General features: G+C 40.7%; 1 protein-coding gene across 3 annotated transcripts in view; it reads right to left on the bottom strand.

Moving 5' to 3' along the window:
- The window catches only part of SLC25A13 (solute carrier family 25 member 13), a 186,207-nt gene that overhangs the window by 103,415 nt on the left and 63,639 nt on the right, over positions 1 to 19,153 (bottom strand). For 2 of the 3 annotated variants that reach the window (XM_077856830.1, XM_077856831.1), the window contains exon 4: positions 12,408 to 12,523. The exons of the other annotated variant lie outside the window; for it this stretch is intronic. In XM_077856830.1, coding sequence (XP_077712956.1) covers positions 12,408 to 12,523 — 116 coding nt within the window. The remainder of the gene's footprint in view (positions 1 to 12,407; positions 12,524 to 19,153) is intronic. 3 annotated transcript variants of the gene reach the window in all.

Raw genomic sequence — 19,153 nt, 5'->3', positions numbered from 1 at the left:
ACTATTTTTAAGTGAGCAGTACAGTTTAAAATAGTCAAATTTTCCCAGTGCTCCAAGTTTTAGGATTTACTGTTAGCTTTCTATTCTCCACACCTTCTACCCTATTCACAGGTCCTCTTCTCTCTTCACCTGGCCCACATGTGCGTGCATGCACACACACGTGCACACACATCCACGCAAACGACAGGGGCAGGAACCCTCAGTCAGTCTCTCCACACTGACAGTCTTCTAAAGAATGGTTAACCTTCAGGCAGTTGTTAACTAAGGAGTGGCTTCACAGGGTTATTGTGATTTACTCTCCAATTGACATCCTTCCACCTTCTCAACAGGCCTTTCCCCCCCTCCCTATTTTTAAAATGGAGTGATGAAGTAGCAAAAAGTACAATATTTTAGCCATTTGAGCATGGACGATTCTCAAATTATCCCACCAACTGGAAGTGCTCCCTGATACTACTATCTTTCAAAATTGAAGCCATTATGGTCAATCGTGCAAATCCGTATTTAGCTTTTCGTAAATAGTGGATTTTTGACCCAATGAACTGGAACAGCTTCTGAACAGTCTCTGGGATCTCAGGCAAGACACTCAGTACCCAGGCATGCCACAATTCTTATCAATGTGGAGGTTATTTGCTTTCAAGATTCACACTGTTCTTATCCAATATTCTTTTTTTTTTTTTTTAAAGATTTTTATTTATTTATTCATGATAGTCACAGAGAGAGAGAGAGAGAGGCAGAGACACAGGCAGAGGGAGAAGCAGGCTCCATGCACCGGGGGCCCGATGTGGGACTCGATCCCGGGTCTCCAGGATCGCGCCCTGGGCCAAAGGCAGGCGCCAAACCGCTGCGCCACCCAGGGATCCCTTTATCCAATATTCTTAGTCTCTACTGGAATGTGTATAAGAAAATGGACTTAAGTCCCAAAATAATATAAAACTAAAATCTACTATAGGGCAGTAAGTTTCTTTCACCAAAATAACTCATCATTTTTGTGAAACCAAAATCAGAACTTCCCCCAGATAATGCTCTTTTCAACTCTTCACCAATTTTCACCCTCATTTATCTTTTCAATATTTCACTTTCTAAGAGTCCTTACAAAAATAACAATAAATAATCTTCCCAATGAGTTTAAAATACTACAGCTAAAGTTCTGTTCCTCTAGCTTTTTATATTTATTATTAAATTTGAGTGCGTACCTTCAAAACTTATTTCCATGATTTTAACTCTCATCATTTTCTGTAATCCGAGTCAAAATAACTGAAGCACGCTGTTTCCGCACTGTTCAACATGTCATCTAGCCTGCCTGTTTCCCAGGGGATGCCAACTCTACTTTCATCACAGCAGGTGTTTCCGGACAAAATCTAACCGTGAACCCAGAAATGGCCCCTCCATACGCCACCATCCCTGTCAGAGAATTAACTAGAGATGAGCTTGAGATATCTGTAGATTTGATTGGATCTCACACACAAAAGAAAGGTCCCGTTCAAGTCAGTTTGACAAAGTTAAATAGATTTGTTTTCCTGTAGGAATTCTCAGAGCTTTAGTAAATTACAAATTTTAGGGCTTTATGACTGTCAAGTAGGAGAATCTTTTTTCACATAACACTTACTGACATACAAAGGAAACATCATTACTCTAAGGTACCCACACTCGCAATATCAGTTGATACCAAGGATTAAAAGGCCAAGAGACTACCGCAGTATCCAATAAAAGAGCAATATCGGACTCCAGGTCAACTGACAGAGCTGAAAGCAGCAAGCTAGTCAAAGCTTCAAACATGGCACAGAGTGTAGAATATTTCACAACTGAACTTTTTAACAGCAAGAGAAGTCTTAAATAAGATGTAGGTCTACTTATTCAAATGTCCCTCTACAGACAGCAGTTCTTACCTTTTGGCAGATCATTGACCTCTTTGAAATCTGCTAAATGCAAATGCTCATTTAGACAAAAAATTATTGACAACTGTGGCCATTTGTGGAATCCCTGACACTTATCCAGAACCCCAGAGTCAAGAAGTCCTGTCTTTCAAGAATTCCTGTCTTTAAAGTTCAGTTAAAGACTGCAGACTCCCATGCACATCACTACCACAAAGATAATGAAACTGGGCGCTTATGTTCATATACTAAGAATAACCAAAACTGCATTATAAAACAGTTTTTGAAATTTATTCACGTAATGAAAAGATAAGTTAAAGGAAGAGAAAAGCATGTAATGGCATCATTATACAACTAAAAATTTTAGAATTTCAACCTAAGTAAGTGCTATGGTATAGAACATACTCTGAATTTTCAGGAGGTCCAACTGTGACATTTACTGAACAAATATTTAGGTCATCCACTACTATTGAGCCAGGCTATTCCTGTTGCCTACAGCAAATTCAACAACTGAAGAACAAGCAGAGGGTAGGAACAGTTCATGTTAAATTAGCATCATTAAGAGGCCCAGCATTGGTGGGTGCACTAAATATGTTAGATTAATAGTTTCATTACCACCACCCCTCAAGCTCACTCTTTCTCAAGCTTAGTAAGGAAAATGTTTTGTTTTCCCAGCATCCTCAAATAAGAAACATGGGAAAATCAAAGGGTTTGGGAAACCACCCCTCACGATGTGTCTACACCACACCTTCAAGCCCTAATCTTCACTTCATCTACTCACATAATGAGACTGGGTCACCTGCCTGCTCCACAGAGGTACTGGAAAGCCCACACAATGATCACAGGCATGCCTGCCTCTGGCTGTGCCCCCCTCCAATTAATACAAGAAAATCCATCTTTTCGATCTGGTCCCTGTCCTCTGAAGAGCCTGCGGGACTTCCAATTGCCTCTCCTATTAAATAAAAACTGCTCAGGAGCCTGGGGTAAGTGCTCCATCATATGGTGCCCATGGCTCTCAAGTTGCACATTTCAGGCAAGGGCTTCCTCTAACACCTTCAACCTATACAAAGACTCATTTCCCCACTCCCCACCACTCCATGACCCTCCTCCCTCCCCCCCAAGACTTCTACTCACATCAAAAGATAAAGCTTCCTTGGTGAGACCATGTCAAATGCACTTCAAACAATTACCTGGACATCTGTGTCACCAAGGCAACTTTCTGTGTATACCGAAAACTCTAATCCAGGTATGTTCTTCCTTATAATTACTTCCCGCTACAGCCATATAACAAATTCCTAACTGGTGCACTTGTTTACTATTCTTTACTTCTTCCTGAAAGATTACTAACTCTGATAAAGACTGAAACTACTATGGATTAGTTGGCACCTATCTTCATTAAGAAGGAAGGTCCCGCCTCACCACCAGAGGGAGGCAGCAGGACATGGTAAACAACACACACTTGGGAGTCATCAGGCTGCTACCCTGGCTGTATGTACCACAGCAACTTCATGACTGTGGGCAAGTTACTTAAACTCCCCGCGGCCATTTTCTCGTCAGAAAAATGGGAATTATATAGTATAGATCTCCTAGGTTGTCAGAATTAAATAATAAATTACATAGAAAGCCCTTAGCCCAGAGGCAAGTATGTAATACGTGATCAATAAACTTAAAGATAAAAATGACAGGTACTTACCTTCTCTCAAGAGAGTATGTAAAACCATAGGTCTTTGGAGCAGAACAAGCTTAGTAATTACTATCCCATTCTTCTTTCTTTCCTGTAATCCCCCTCTCTCTTTTTACCCCACAGCAAAGTCACATATGATTCACTCTCGGGTGGGTCCAGAGATACAAGTCCAGTCTAGGCCCCCATTATTCCCTGCCTAGACTGTTGTAGCACCTCCCAAGCGATCATCACCTCCAGATCCTGACAGTTCCACGTTCCTGCCATTCACAGTCCACGCATCACCTGGGTGTTTGCAGACACTCTTCTAGGGCTGCTTATATAACCTCTATCCCTCCTACTCACTTACCTTGCTTTACATTACAGAGAGTCTATCCTGACATCATCTGGTTTTTATTTACTTTCTCCCTAAAGTGTAAGCTCCCTGAAGATCTTATTATCTTCACTGCTGAATCTCCAGTCTTACAACATAGTTAGATCCAAGAGATATCCCTATCTTTACTGATTCTTTTGCCTCTACTAATTAAATGGCTTCACCACTATTTGTTGATAACTATCAAATTTCTTTTTTTTTTCTTTTACAGATTTTATTTATTTATTCATGACAGACACAGAGAGAGAGAGAGAGGCAGAGACATAGGCAGAGGGAGAAGCAGGCTCCATGCAGGAAGCCTGATGTGGGACCAGATCCCAGGACTTGGGGATCATGCCCTGAGCCAAAGGCAGACACTCAATTGCTGAGCCACCCAGGAGTCCCAACTATCAAATTTCTATCTCCCAAATTCTACTACTCATATATTTAAGTACCTATTTGATAACCTCATTTACACATCCAATAGGCATCAAACTAACATATCGAAAAGTGAGCTCCTGTTTTCTGCTTCCTCTCTCTCTTTCACAGAGCACATCTAAACCATCAGAGAACCCTGCTGATTTTCTCTTCAAAATACCCCTAACATAGTAGAAAGGGAGGTGGGCGGGGGGTTGGGGTGACTGGGTGATGGGCACTGAGAGGGGGCACTTGGGGGATGAGCACTGGGTGTTATGCTAAATGTTGGCAAATTGAATTCCAATAAAAAAAAAAAAAAAAAAATACCCCTAACCTCATTCAGGTCCAAGCCACCATGATCATTCACCTGGATTACTGCCATAGCTTTCTTTTTTTTTTTTTTTTTTAAATATTTTATTTATTTATGACAGATACAGAGAGAGAGAGAGAGAGAGAGAGGCAGAGACACAGGCAGAGGGAGAAGCAGGCTCCATGCACCGGGAGCCCGATGTGGGACTCGATCCTGGGTCTCCAGGATCACGCCCTGGGCCAAAGGCAGGCGCCAAACCGCTGCGCCACCCAGGGATCCCCTGCCATAGCTTTCTAAGTGGTCCCTCTGTTTCTATTCTGTTCATTCTATGACCTATTCTCAACATAGTAGCCAGAATGATCTGGTTAAAACACAGACTAGATCATTTCACTCCCCTGCTTTAAAAAAAAAAAAAAAATTCCTGCAATGGTTTCCCAGTTTACTTACCATCAAAGTCCAAGACCTAACCTTGATCTAAAGGGTCTTACTTCATCAGATTCGTTACTTCTCTGAGCTTTTTTCCCAGTAGGCTCTCCTTGAATCATTCAATTCACAAAGGTCCTCCTTAGGTCCTAGCCTTTGAACCTAGACAAGAGCTATTGCTTTTGCCTAGGACAGTCTCTTTCCTTCCTCCATCTCTCTCTATCTATATGATCAATTCCCCTACCTCTTTCATATTTGTGCTCAAAAGTCACTTTCTCAATAAAGCCAACTAAACCATACTGTGCATAGAGGAGTTTGTTCTTTGTTTCATAGCTCATTGTACTCACCCAAATATCATCAGAACATATTCACTCTATTAAGTGTCTTACTCCCTAGTATTAATATCATCAACTTATACATGTTCCTCCTAATACGTTGGTGGACAGGTTGGAAAACTGTTCCAATGAACCACCAACCATTTTTGTAAGTGAAGTTTTATTGGAAGACAGCCATACCTAGTCATTTGCATACTGTCCATAGGAACAGCAGAGTTGAGTAGTTGTCAGAGAACCTAAGGCTGACAAAACTCAAAATATTCACTATCTGGTCCTTTACAGAAAAAGTTTGCTGCCCCTGATCTAGCATAAAAGTAATGCTTTAAAAAGGGGGAAAATCATGTTGATACTAAAAAAAAATGTACATTTTAAAGAGATAAGGCCTTAAATATTAATTAAAATTTTTATAAATATATCCTCACCTAATGGTGTAGATTTATAATATATTTTTCAAATATTTTACTTATTTATTCATGAGAGGCACAGAAAGAGAGAGAGAGAGAGAGAGGCAGAGACACAGGCAGAGGGAGAAACAGGCTCCATGCAGGGAGTCCTTCATGGGACTCGATCCTGGGACTCCAGGATCACGCCCTGGGCCAAAGGCAGGCACTAAACCGCTGGGTCACCAGGGCTGCCCTAGATATATAATATAATGTAACTTTATTATTTCTTTCCTTTGGTTAAAATGACTAGACCATAAACGAATATATCTCCTCTTTCCTCTTCCTTTTTGCTTGCTTTCCACCATGATTTATTTTCTTTTGTATAGCCTTCTCTCCCACTATATTAATCAAAATTTTATAATATCAATGATGTTTAAATTCACAGTATTCTAAAGTTTCTTTCCATTTACTATATTCAATGTATTAGCATAATATAAATCTATTAAAAGATTCATGAATATTTTTAAAAATTATGTTTACTCTTCAGCTCAAAGGTAAAATATAGCTCATGTTCCTGTTACCCACCTTCTGAAAGGTTTAGCACTAATTCCTATTGGCAACAGACTTACCTATAAAATGGCAGACAGACCTATACTACCATCTTTAGATGACAATCACATACATAGATCACATATGTATGTGATCACATATGTATCTTTTCTCTTTCAAAATTTGTAGTCTCCACCAACTTCTATTTAACAAATAATGGTGGAACAGGCAGACTAACATTACTAAATAAGTTTTTATTTAGGGGCATCTGGGCGGCTCAGTCAATTAAGCATCTGACTTCAGCTCAGGTCATGATTTTAGAATCTTGGGACTAAGTCCTGCATGAGGCTCTGTGCTCAGCGGGGAGTCTGCTTGTCCCTCTCCTTCTGCCCCTCCCCTAGTTCATGCATGTGTGCACAAGCTCTGAAATAAATAAAATATTTTCATAAATAAAAGAGCTTTTGTTTAAATACTTCAAAAAAACCTTACTGTAGTCAAAAATTTATACACATATACATATATGTAAACTTACTAAAAACATTCAATGCAATAGCATTCAAAATCTCAGCAGGGTTTTTTAAAGATTTTATCCATTTATTCATGAGAAACAGAGAGAGAGAGAGAGAGAGGCAGAGACACAGGCAGAGGGAGAAGCAGGCTCCATGCAGGGAGCCTGATGTGGGACTCGATCCTGGGTCTCTAGGATCACTCCCTGGGCCGAGGCAGGCGCTAAACCTCTGAGCCACCCAGGGATCCCTCAGCAGGATTTTTGTAAAAACAACTTTTTCTAAAATTGTTTCAATAGTTCAAAAGACTAGGAGCAGCCAAAATAATCTGAAATAGATAAAGTTGGAGGATTCATCTAAAACCAAGGCTGTAGTGATTAAGAGAGTATAGCAATGGTACAGACAATTACAGAAGGATAGAGTTCAGGAACAGACCCACAAGTGATTTATGATCATTATAGCAACATAAGGCAATAAAAGAAAGAGTTATCCTTTCAATAAATAGTGCTGGGAAACTAGATATCCATGGAGTCTGGAGAGGAATCTTGACCCCCACAACATGCAAAAGTAAAACAGAAAAACACAAACATGTTCTAAAAAGACTGAAAATATAAATTTGAAAGGAAAACAAAAAAAATTCTGGAAGATTATACGGAGATTATCTTTGCGCCCTTGTGATAAGCAAAGACTTATGAAACAGGACACAGAAAGCAGTATCTATAAAAGAAAATGCTGATAATTTGTACTACATTAAAATTAAGAACTTATGTTCTTTAGGGCTCTATTGAGTAAGTGGAAGTATAAGTCACAGACTGAAGATATCGGAGATATACAACCAATAAACGCATTGCATCTAAAAAAATGGCACGCCACTAAAGAGGATATGCAAATGGCCAGTAAGTATTTTTTTAGGGTTGCACAACTGATCAGTCATCAGGGAAATGCAAACTAAAGCTACATAATGAGGAATCATTAATATAAAAATGACTGGTAATACCAAGTGGTAGCAAAGGCATGGAATAAACAAAAACTCTCATACACTGACAGCATGAATACACTGGTACAAGTGCTCTGGAAAACTGGCAATATCTATGGAAGCTCAACATACATGTTTTTCATGACTCAGCAGTTCTACTCCTAGAAATGCCCCCACACCCACATCCCAGATGTTATATAAAGCAATGTTCAATGCACATGATTTGCAGCTACCAAAACTGGAAGTGTACAAATGTCTACCAATGGTATGATGAATAAGCAAATTAAGATAAAGTCATATGATGGAATAGTATACAACAAAGAAAAAGAACTAAAAATAGACATAAACATGGCTGAATCTCACAAAGTTTGAGCAAAAGTCAGAATGAAATGGTACATTCTGTATCTTTCCATTTCTATCAAGTTTAAAAACAAACAAATCCAGTTAACAGTGATAGATGTCAGCTGTTAGCACTGGGCCTGGGGGACAATAACTGGAAAGGAGCCCATGGAGTGCTGGCACTGTTCTTCTGATTTGGATGGTGACCAAACAAGTATATATACTGTGCAAAAGCTCGTCAAGATGTACACTTGTTATTTGTGCATTCTTCTGTATGTATGTTATGTTTATATAAAGTATACTTCAAAAATTTAAAAGTAAAAGTTCACTATCATATATAAAATAGGCTAAAGATGAAACTAAAAAATAGAACAAAGTATTTTTTATCCACACATACAGAACTGCAAATTGTTAACTAGAATTTTCTTCTTATACTGATCTCCTGTTACACACCTGTTGACATCTCAAAATGCACTTAGAAATATCAGGTATCAAAACAAGAAAACATGGTGAGAACAAAATACTGGAGATACATTTTTCCTCCAAGGAAACAGGTGAACGTAATGAACTAGGTATCAAAGGAACAAAATTGGCCTAATCAAGATCTTTTCATTGTAGCAAACACAGGAGTTATCTAGACTTGAAAACATAATAAAAATAAATAAGGTCTCAGAGAAAACAGGGCAAGCCATCACTGAAATGTGACACTTGATTATCTGCCCCTCACACAACCTGATTTTTGTTTGCTGTGTCCCAGATTCAGTGTTAGCGGGAACATGAATACTGCTGGCTTGTTAACAAACAGTGGTGCTTACTAAGCTTACTCAAGCCTGCTTCAAACAAGCCTTCATGCAGAAATCCACTACGTGTACACATGAAAAGTGTGACTGCTCTCCCCTGGATAGAATGCAAGGCCAGGAGACATGGGGAAACGAGGCTACTTTCCTGCCTATGGGAAGCCTCCAGATACACCTCTGTATCCCATGAAATCATGCTCTCCTCATAACCACAACAGACTGAGCTAATCTGGGCGGTAAAAAATACAGCCCCTTCTCTCTTACCTCTTCATGCTCACCCCTCCCAGAGATGCACACCTGGGCAACCTTCTGAAATACAAAAGGGTCATTCTTGAGTGAAGGGTTTACAAGGAGCCATGGATGTAACCAGAGGTATGAGCCTCAGTGCCTATATCCTAAAAAGCCTCACGTGGATAGGCAGCTGGGTCACAGATAGGGATTCTTTTAATTCTGTGGGTTTATGAGCCCAAGATTGACTAAGTTAAGTCCTCTTTTCTGCCCAATTCAATTTTTTAAAAAATTTCTCCAGCCCCATCATGAGTTTCCTTGAAAACATACTTATTGCTAGCTTCTTCTAAAGATATCTGCTGTTGAAACACTCCGTAAGTCACCACATCCCCCATATGATTTTGTTTACTGGGTAAAAGCCTATTTACATAGCACTCACCTCTCCTGGATGATTCTACCTTATAAAAAATGTTAAAAGTCAGCTATTATTTTGCAATTAATGGTTATTTGGGTATCTTCTTTGTAGCATGTGTATCCCTTTCACGTTAATCCCAAATAGGGATGAATAGGTCAGAAAAGCCCAAGAAGGCTACACTGTATGACTCCCCACCATGGGTGAGGACCCCATCAGCTGATCATAAAAAGATACAGGACCTGCCCTGTTTATGTTCTGTGAGATGGGAAGGTTCTGGAACAAATTGCCTGTGGAGGGCAAGGTAGTGGGAGAGGAGCTCTACTTCTATAGTTACGTGCAACTGGTGGTGTAATCAGAAATTTAACTCCTAGGAAACCACGATTTCTTATTTCAATCTCTTATGCCTTTGGAGATGGGATAGTATTCAACACAGAACAGATGGTAAGCAAATTACTGGCTAAATGGCCAGTGGTTAAACTGCAAGGCAGAAGTGCAGGGCTTCCTAAAAAACCAGTGTGGGGGCGGGGGGTGGAGAAGAAGAAGAATAAAGAAAATCTTCCTTTGTTCTCAAGTATTTTCTCTTAGTAATATTTTTAGAGAGGCCTTTGTTCTCTAGACAGCATCTTTATATGCAGTGTTATCTTTTAACCCGTACATAGGCCTGTAAGGTAGATTATCATTACCCTCATTTTATAGATGAGGAAACTAAGGCTCATAAGGTGGAGATGATGTGCCCATCGACAAAGAAACAGACACAGAATGCTCATACTACCCTTGTTACACCTCACAGATGACTCCCTCTCCTGCATCCTGCTTCTTCACCTGTTCTTTTCTTCTGCTCACACAAACACATGCCTCTCCCTGCACTGGGGACAGTCTCCTGTTTCCTTTCCTCCACCAGACGGGTTGTGTGTCTGTATTGGTATATTGGTATCACCAATACCCTTACTGCTTCACGCTCAGGATGTAAGGAAAACACGTGCAGGCCATTTCTCAGTGCCCCCATCTCCACACCAGTGCTCTTACACCCCTGCCTCCAGACGTGCTAAAGGAAGGAGGAAGGCATGAGTGATTGCAGGTGCCAAACTCACTCAGATGCATAGGTGTTCCTCTGTAAATCCAAGGAAACCCTGTCGTAATATATTCAACAAACTGTCTTCTACTGGTAAATTAATGCCACCATGAGCTAGCTGCTCATTCATTACTTGAAAATTTCAATGGGGATAGTTTTTTTTATTGGTGTTCCATTGAAAAGCTGTGGCTACAGTGACAATAAGAGGAATCAGGTGACGGAAATGGAAAAAACTAGTTGTTCTAGGGATTTTTAAATATGAAATAATCCTCATGAAGTGCTAATGGAAAGCATCTGAGCTTCTACACAGTACAAAACAAAACCAGGCATATGTACATGTTTTGCCTTTGTCCTGGTTGATCCAGCCTTAAATAACTGTCATGTCAAATGAACAGGGAGGAATGGGTGTAGAAGGGGGAAGGCTTCTAGAGTAAGTCTATTATACTGCCTTACCTATACTTTATGTAGCTATTATCTTCATTTCAAAGGAAAATGAAGACCTGGGACGACAATTAACTTGCTTAGACGCAAAAGAGGCCAAGAGATGGAAGTAGCCAATTCTCTCCAATTCCAGTACTCCTCCAGAATGGATGGTACTCTTATCATCTGTATTTTCCTCCTATCTACACATTTCTCACAATCCATAAAGTAATACAAGCCCAAGAAATATAAACGAATTGGAAACTATGCATAAAGACATTTAAAATGGGCACCTTGGGACGCCTGGATGGATCAGTGGTTGAGCGGCTGCCTTCAGCTCAGGGCATGATCCTGGGGTCCTAGGATTGAGTTCTGAGTCAGGCTCCCCATGGGTAACCTGTTTTTCCCTCTGCCTATGTCTCTGCCTCTCTCTGTGTCTCTCTCATGGATAAAATCTTAAAAACAGAACAAAAACATGGACACCTTAGCCATCTCCCCTGAATCAATAATCCAGAAGCCCAAAAGGGCTCCAGGCTCCAAAGTTCTTTATGCTATCTACAGCAGGTTCACATGCACAACGTACACTGGATACTACACGGTCTGAGGAAAATGTGGTACTTTCTGTCAAATCTATCTTCAGTATAAAAAAGTTTATTTCTACACTTTTAAAAACTTCAGTAAGCAGTTATTTTTAAGAAAGAACCTACCCCGCCCTACCACTTCCTTTCTCCTAATACTAATAAGGCTTCTGGGTTTTCTGCAGCTTTGCAGCTAATCCCTGTGAAGCTGGTTCTGTCTTTTCAAAATAAAGAAGGTGGCAGCACAGCAGGGACCACCAACCCAGCCAAGGGGGCATGTACCATGCTTTAAAGACTGAGGTTCTTCTGGCACCACCCTAAACTCCTATCTTATGCAGAACCTTTGCACTCAAGCTACCCCATGGGGACAAGGTAAAGACTCAAAGTACTGTGTGCACAGGTCCCTTCTGTTCTTAGGCAGTCTATTAATGTCTTCATCCTCTCAGTGGGAATCACCAGTGATTCTGAAGGAAATAAACGGAAGTCCTGCCTAGCTCACCTGGGCTATGATTCTGGAAAAGTCATGTGCAACCTCTCTCCCCTTAAAACTAAACCAGAGTGTAAAAACTAAGCCAGAAACCTATTTTTTCCAATAGAAAGATATTTGAACTGGAGCCCCAAAACATGGAAATACCTTTGTTAAAAGGGATATGTTTAAGTTCTTAAAAGTTTCCCCATACACTTCATTCCTGGGGCCAAAAAACACTCACACCAGTCTGCACTTCCTTAGGTGCACACATACTCATACCCCTTACCAAAAGTAACTTCTCCTTTGCCAGCTTTGTCAAACAGTTGAAAGGCCACCATGAACAAAGCATCCGGGGCACAAAGGACAGATTCAAATGCTACAAATTCTTGAAAGGATATTAACCTGCAACATAGAACAAGCACAAAGCATATAATCAGTAGCTTGTGGAAAATAAAAGCACAAGTATATGCTAAGAATAAAACATCACTGTCAAAAAATTACGTTCAACATTTATAAACACTTAGCATTTCCTTTCACATATAGTGGACTGAAATAACAATGTACAGAATCTAAAGAACATGACAGGTTTCAAATGTAACTGTTTTAGCCAGCACTACATTTTTGTTTCAGGCATTATCATTAGATTCTAGAATTAAAGCTTAGATATTTTAGATTAAGATGTGATTGTGTAGCAGCAAAACAGAGCAACTTTTTCAGTCATTAATATCTTTATACACCATGTAAAAATAGTTCACAGAGACTCTTTTACTGCTGTTATCTACATGTGGATTCAACTAGGGGTAATATTGGTAGTAGTAGTTGAATACAAATAGACATGAAACGTAATGCCAAGGAACTTCTAGTCTGATAAAGCAGATAACACTAGTCTAGAACTAGAAACAGTATACAACCTTGATAGGGACCTATCGTAAGACAGAGACAAATACGGTGAGAACAGAATTCTGGTAGGAAATCAAAGAAAGCTATGTAGCAGAAATGAAACGTCAGCTGGGTATTGAAAAATTAGTGAAACTCAGGTATATATATAGTAATGGGCATAAAAAGACAGGCACTCTAGTCAAGGGGGGTTCTTGCAGAAAGGCAGGTGCAAAAAAGCTAGGGCATGTACAAGGGAAATGGTGAGGAACTGATTCTGTCTGGGCAGCAGAGCGCATAAAGGAAAACACTGTGAAATGAGATTAGAAGTATAAGACCAGGGATGTGCATGAAAACAAAAAAGGAGCCTGGTTTTTCTTCTCTAGGAAGTAAGGAGTGATTGAAAGTTTGTGAGCAAGGCCATGACATGATCAAATCTCGTTGTTAAGAACAATACGACAAGTCACAGAGGCTTTGACTTCCAAGGAGGAAACAAATCCACAAAAGCTTTCCCAGAAATGTTCTATGCCACTATTCTGTATTTAAAACATTCAAATATTTCAATGATACACTGAAATAGTCCAAGTCTCTGGAGGCTATAGAGGGAGGAAGAAAAGAAGAGTGTTTTCCTATGTTTCTCAAAACACTTAATTACTTCTAAACATCTCATAAGAGAGATCACATTTTATTCAAAGTGTTACACAGTTAACTCTTTCCTAGGATGTCACAAGGATCATAATAATGTCACATAAAGAAGGAAAATTCCATGGTGTGTTCAATATACTATCTCTGTCATTCACCATCCAAACCAGATCCTTACAAATGCACAGGAACATTCGGGAACAGGAACAGCACATTTTACAGAAATATGCTTGCCCAGAATGTCTTCTCTACCATTCAGTGTGTCTCACTGAGAGTCTATGTACAAGTGAGACTGGGGTAGGTAGGAATGGGAAGGGAAGCAAAGCTGAGCCAAACATTCTTAGAGGGTCTCCAAGGAGCTTACAACCTGTTCGGGGAGCATGAAGTCCCATGCATATACGCCCACCAGAAGAACTGAGGGCCAAAGGTAAATGAAGAAATAAAGTGTTAAGGGGGCACAATAGGAGTGATTTATTCTGCCCACAAAAATTGGGATATGCTTCATGGAGGTGTGGCATTTAAAGAAGAAATTTTAAAGTTGAGAAGATCTTAAAGATCATCTACTTCAGCCTCCTCATTTTACTTTTGAGAAAAGTAGAAGTTAATGACTTATGTGAAGGTGAAGCAACCAGCTTCTAGCATTCTGACCTGAACACCAGGTGTCCTGGTTTCCATCTGACTGAGACAGACTCCAGCTGAGATGGGAAGACGGTGAGAAGAACAAAGGACAGAGAGAGGACATTCCACACTGTGGGGAAAAAGCAGAGCGAAACACAGAAGTGACAACATATGGGGTGTGCTGTGCTTAAGGAAGGATGCAGGTGTTGCTGACCCTGCATCTAACAGGTTGTGAGGGGTGGAGAGTGGCTTGAACTGTAATGTCAGCCACCTATGGAAGACCTTAAAGGCCAAGTTATAAAATCTTGACTTCTCTGCAAACAGTGAGAAGTCACTGAAGGTTCTGGGTGGATGTTAACAAATATCAGGTTTAGATCTTTATCTTAGAAAAGGAACTGGTGTGGAAGATGAAAGACAAGATACGGAAACATTGTGAGAGCGAGGGCTAGCAGGGATCTAAGCCAAAGCTACCACAGCAGGACTGGAGAGAGAAGAAAGGCTACAGACACAACTGAAGCAGAAATGACAGAACTTAGTAAAGATGGATGTCAGAGACTGAGGGCCAGGAATGAGGTCTCACTAAGCCCATGACATCTAACCTGGCTAAATGAGCAGAATGATGATATGACTGCCAAAGACAAACAATGAGAGAAAAAAAAATGAAAAAGAGAGAAGGGCATTATGAGACAGTAAGACCGCTTCCATGTTACATTTGCAGTACTGGAGGGACACTGAATATGGCGTCCAGCAGGAAACCAAAAGCACCCATGTGGAACTCAGGAGAGGGGCTGATAGGACTTGGACTGCATCCTCCTCCAAAATTCATGTTGAAGTCTTAACCCCCAATACTTCAGAATCTGACCTTTGCCTGGAAACAGGGTCACTGCAAATGTAATCAGTGAAGATGAGCCCATACCAGAATAGGGTGGACACCTAATCCAGTATGACCACAGTCCTCATAAAGGGGAAATATGGACATGGATATGCACACGAGAAGACACCAGATGCTTCTATAAACCAGGAAAGCCAGAGATTTCCAGCAAAATACCAGAAGCTAGAGAACAGGCATGAACAAATTCTCCCTCAAAGCCCTGAGAAGAAACCGATCTTGCTGACACCCTTAATCCTCCCTCTAGAACTGTGAGACAATTAATTTCCTTATTTTTTTAAGCAACCAAAAGTTGGAGATGCTTTGTTATAGCAGCCCTAGCAACCTAATACAAAGGCCAAAATAGGAAACACAGATCTGGGAATTTTTAAACAAAGCCCACTTAAAGCTGTGAATGAAACTATCCAGAAGCATTTCAACCAAGACCTGGGCTGAACATTCTCTATACGACTGAAACAGCAGAGAGGAATAGGTGTTTCTGACTGTCTGCTTTCTTCTCGCCACTGCTCCCACTCCCAGAATCCCTCTTGAGCAGGTACCAACAACCATACAGCCACACTGCTCGCCAGTTTAACTGGCTGGCAATTTGTCAGGGCACAAAACAATCCTATTTGCTCAATTATCCCCGCACAGACGTTTGCTTAATTAATAGTGAATTGCACAGTGTGTTATCCAGAAAAGAGGCATTCTTTTAAATTCATGATCTGAATAAAGATTTAAATACAATGAAAAGAGCATCTTACATCTCTCAAAATGGTATGAGAAACCTGAATGCTAGCTATGAGCATGAATAAATCCTCATCTGGCAACGTCAATGTGATTTCATAACCATATCTGGCCAATGAATACTCTGGTATTTTAGGCATGTTACAGATACCAAAAAGGTATGTAATTTGGTAATCCTGTTAGATACAAGTATTATACATCTATGTAGGAGGTATATAGATGAACCATGAAATCATAATGTCTTACTGTTCAGCAAGATCATTTTGGATTTTCAAGGTAAATCTGACTAGAGGGCTATCAGTATAATTACATAGTACTATATTCATTTACAGCATGCTATCTAAAAACACACACACACATACATATATTTTCACATAAACAGTACTTCAGTCTTGCTTTACAGATTTAATGGGTATTAGCATAAATTACAACAAAGAATACTAGCTTAATCAAGTTCAGACCTGGCTGGTGAGCTCACTTGGTTCCTTTTCCACCCAAAGCTTCTCTGATAATGTTAGATGTCCTCTAAAATAAATCACACAATTCTGCTGGACCCCATGACCACTATCTACAGAACAGTGTTTGATGCCAATGCTTATTTGCAGCAACCAATAGTGGGACACAGGTCAGTTAAGAGAAGCAAACCCAGAAGTCACATTTTCAACCACCATTTTCAACGTTACAACCACTCAGATGTGGGAAGAGTAGGTTTCTAACTACTCTGTTTCATGATTCTGATGCTACCAGAGGTTTTTTTTTTTTTTAGCAAGTCGTTTTTTGTGTTTCAAACCACTAGGGCCATTATTTTCCTTGTCCTAAAGACATTTTTAACAGCAGCAACTTTACAACTCCATGAAAGCCCAGGTAAAGCAGCCCAAACACCACATACTACAGTAAGATACTGAACCAAAGAGAAAAGGAATTAAAAGTGGAACTGCATCTGTACATTGTGCTTAGGACTGCATAAGATTACATAACTATCACATACATAGATAGCTACCAGAAGGACACATACTAAAATGATGCCAGAGTTTCCTTATAGTGGCATAATTTTAGGTCTCCACCTCTCCTATTTGTAAGGGATAGCTCTTAGCCTGGAAATGCTTACAGTAGAGAATACAGATTGAAAACCATGACATTATGGGAAAAAGTGGCAAGTAATATAAGTGGAGATAAATTACTCAGTGATTCAGAGGAAGGAAAGATTATTATTATATTGAGAGAAAAGAGATGGGGAATGTCAGTACAATCACGTGCCATCAGAGGGACGATGGGATCAAGTGGACGTGTGGCCAAAGATGTGATCAAGCGGGATGGGAGGTGGGGGAAGGAGAGGCCGCCAATGCAGTGGGGCTTCAATGCCTCCTCTTTTTGCTGGACATGGACCAGTGCCAGGAATACACAGGTGAAAAGTGCTACCGCTAACTGATGGCTCAGGCGGCAGATGGTGATGAGCCAGGAACCAAGGAAGGAGGGCTGGAGATGAAGAGCCACAACCAGTGCAAGTATACAGCCATGCATAAAAGTGTGAAGGATGTCTACCAAAGAGTTAACAATAGTTCTCTCTAGGTAGTTAAAATATTAGAAATTTAAGGTTTTTCTCCTTTGCTTGCCCATATTTTCTACTCTTTTCATGAAATAATACACATAATGAATTTTTTTTGTAATAAAAAGAATTAAAATTTACATGAAACAAAACACCAAGGAAGGTTAGGTTGTGGCAGAAGGGCTGAAAAGGGGGTGGGGGTGGCTGGAGGGGGTGGCGAAAGAAGAAACAAATGATAGAAAGTCACACTGACTGGCTATCCTTTCTCTGTTCCTCCCAGCTATTGCTTATTCTTGCTCAGCAGTGGCTGATACCCCATGTTGTCCCTTTCATCTCCCGCCCGGCTCCCACCTCCAGGCCAACTCTGTGGCTAAGAAAGTTTAAGCAACTGCACATAAGGATCTGATCTGTTCAGCCTTCAGGAAGTTTGGTCGTAGACAATGCACCATATCAAAATCCAATTACCACTTTTACTTAAGGCTCCTAACCACAAGAGTGCTTTGCAAAAATAATTTCTTCTTATAACCCTCTTCCGTGTGTTACAACAGAAGCCAAACAATTGTCCAGGATTAATGGTAGAGATAAAAGTAAAATCGAACTCCAAAAACTTGGTTCCGACCACTAGACCACCCAGGTTCAAGAATCTGTGAATGTTGAGGGGGAAAAAACACAGAACTAGGTTTTCCTGATCACCAATTTATCAAAAGAGCTTTGGCCTTCATGATTTTAACATCTTTAATAGCTTTTGGGGTTTTCCAGCTCTTTTATCTCCCTCCCAAATGCCTTGCAAATATCTGTGGTTCAGGCAAGTGTGTTCCCTGCATCTGTTATATCCCAGGCAACATCCTAGGCCCCAAGGATACCGTGAGTAAGATGAACAGAATCATATACTCAAGGAATTCTATATGCCAGTGGAGAAAGCAGGCAAGGAGCACAAACATACCTATGCAGAAATAAGATGATTCATAATCAGTTAACTTCTGTGTAAAGGATGAAAGAGAGGAATGCCTTAAACCAGTGGCTTCTCAGCCCCAAAAGGCCTATTTAATTATTCTGAGGAGGGACCCGAGCAGCCTTTTGTTTCTTTACATTTTCCAAATGATTCTACTGTACAGACAGGCTTGAGAATGATGGGGATGGGAGATGGGCAGCTCTCTCCCTACCGGGCCAGGAAATGCCTCTTGGGAAGGGGCATTAAGATCTGATGATGATAGGAGGGTGCACTGGAAAGATGGGGAGTGGGAGTTTTTTGGGGGGGCAAAAGGACGTCAGTGTGGACGCTGGCCCTAAGGCCAACCCTGGCGAGCCCTGTGACTCAGGGAGCCAGCAGAAGACTAGAGACTAGGATGGAGGGAAGCAGGCGAGAGACAGATGGGGGTGAAGGAGTGTGTAGGGCATACGAAACCATGTGGATTGTACTGCAAGCATGCGGGGCGCCAGCCATTCCTGGAAGGCTCTTTGCCCAAGAATGATGAGATCCCATGGACAGAACACTCAGGACACCGCAGAGTGCAGACTGCACGGGGAGGCAGTGATCTCAGTCCCAAAAGGCTACAGCAGGGTGGGCAAAGGGCTTAGCAGGAGAGAGAAAAAAATAAGTGTTCAAATCCAGGACTTCTCTGAGAAGTCACAGCACACGTACCATCAGGGATACCCAGTGGCCTGTGGCTGCAGGACCTATGGCAGCCAGAGGCACAGACTCTGAGGCCCTGTAGTCACAGAGGATAAGAAAACT

Source organism: Canis aureus, chromosome 18, assembly GCF_053574225.1.
Source record: "Canis aureus isolate CA01 chromosome 18, VMU_Caureus_v.1.0, whole genome shotgun sequence".
NCBI lineage: Eukaryota > Metazoa > Chordata > Mammalia > Carnivora > Canidae > Canis > Canis aureus.
Note: the sequence above shows the minus strand (reverse complement) of the source record. Positions and strands in the feature narration are given on the sequence as shown.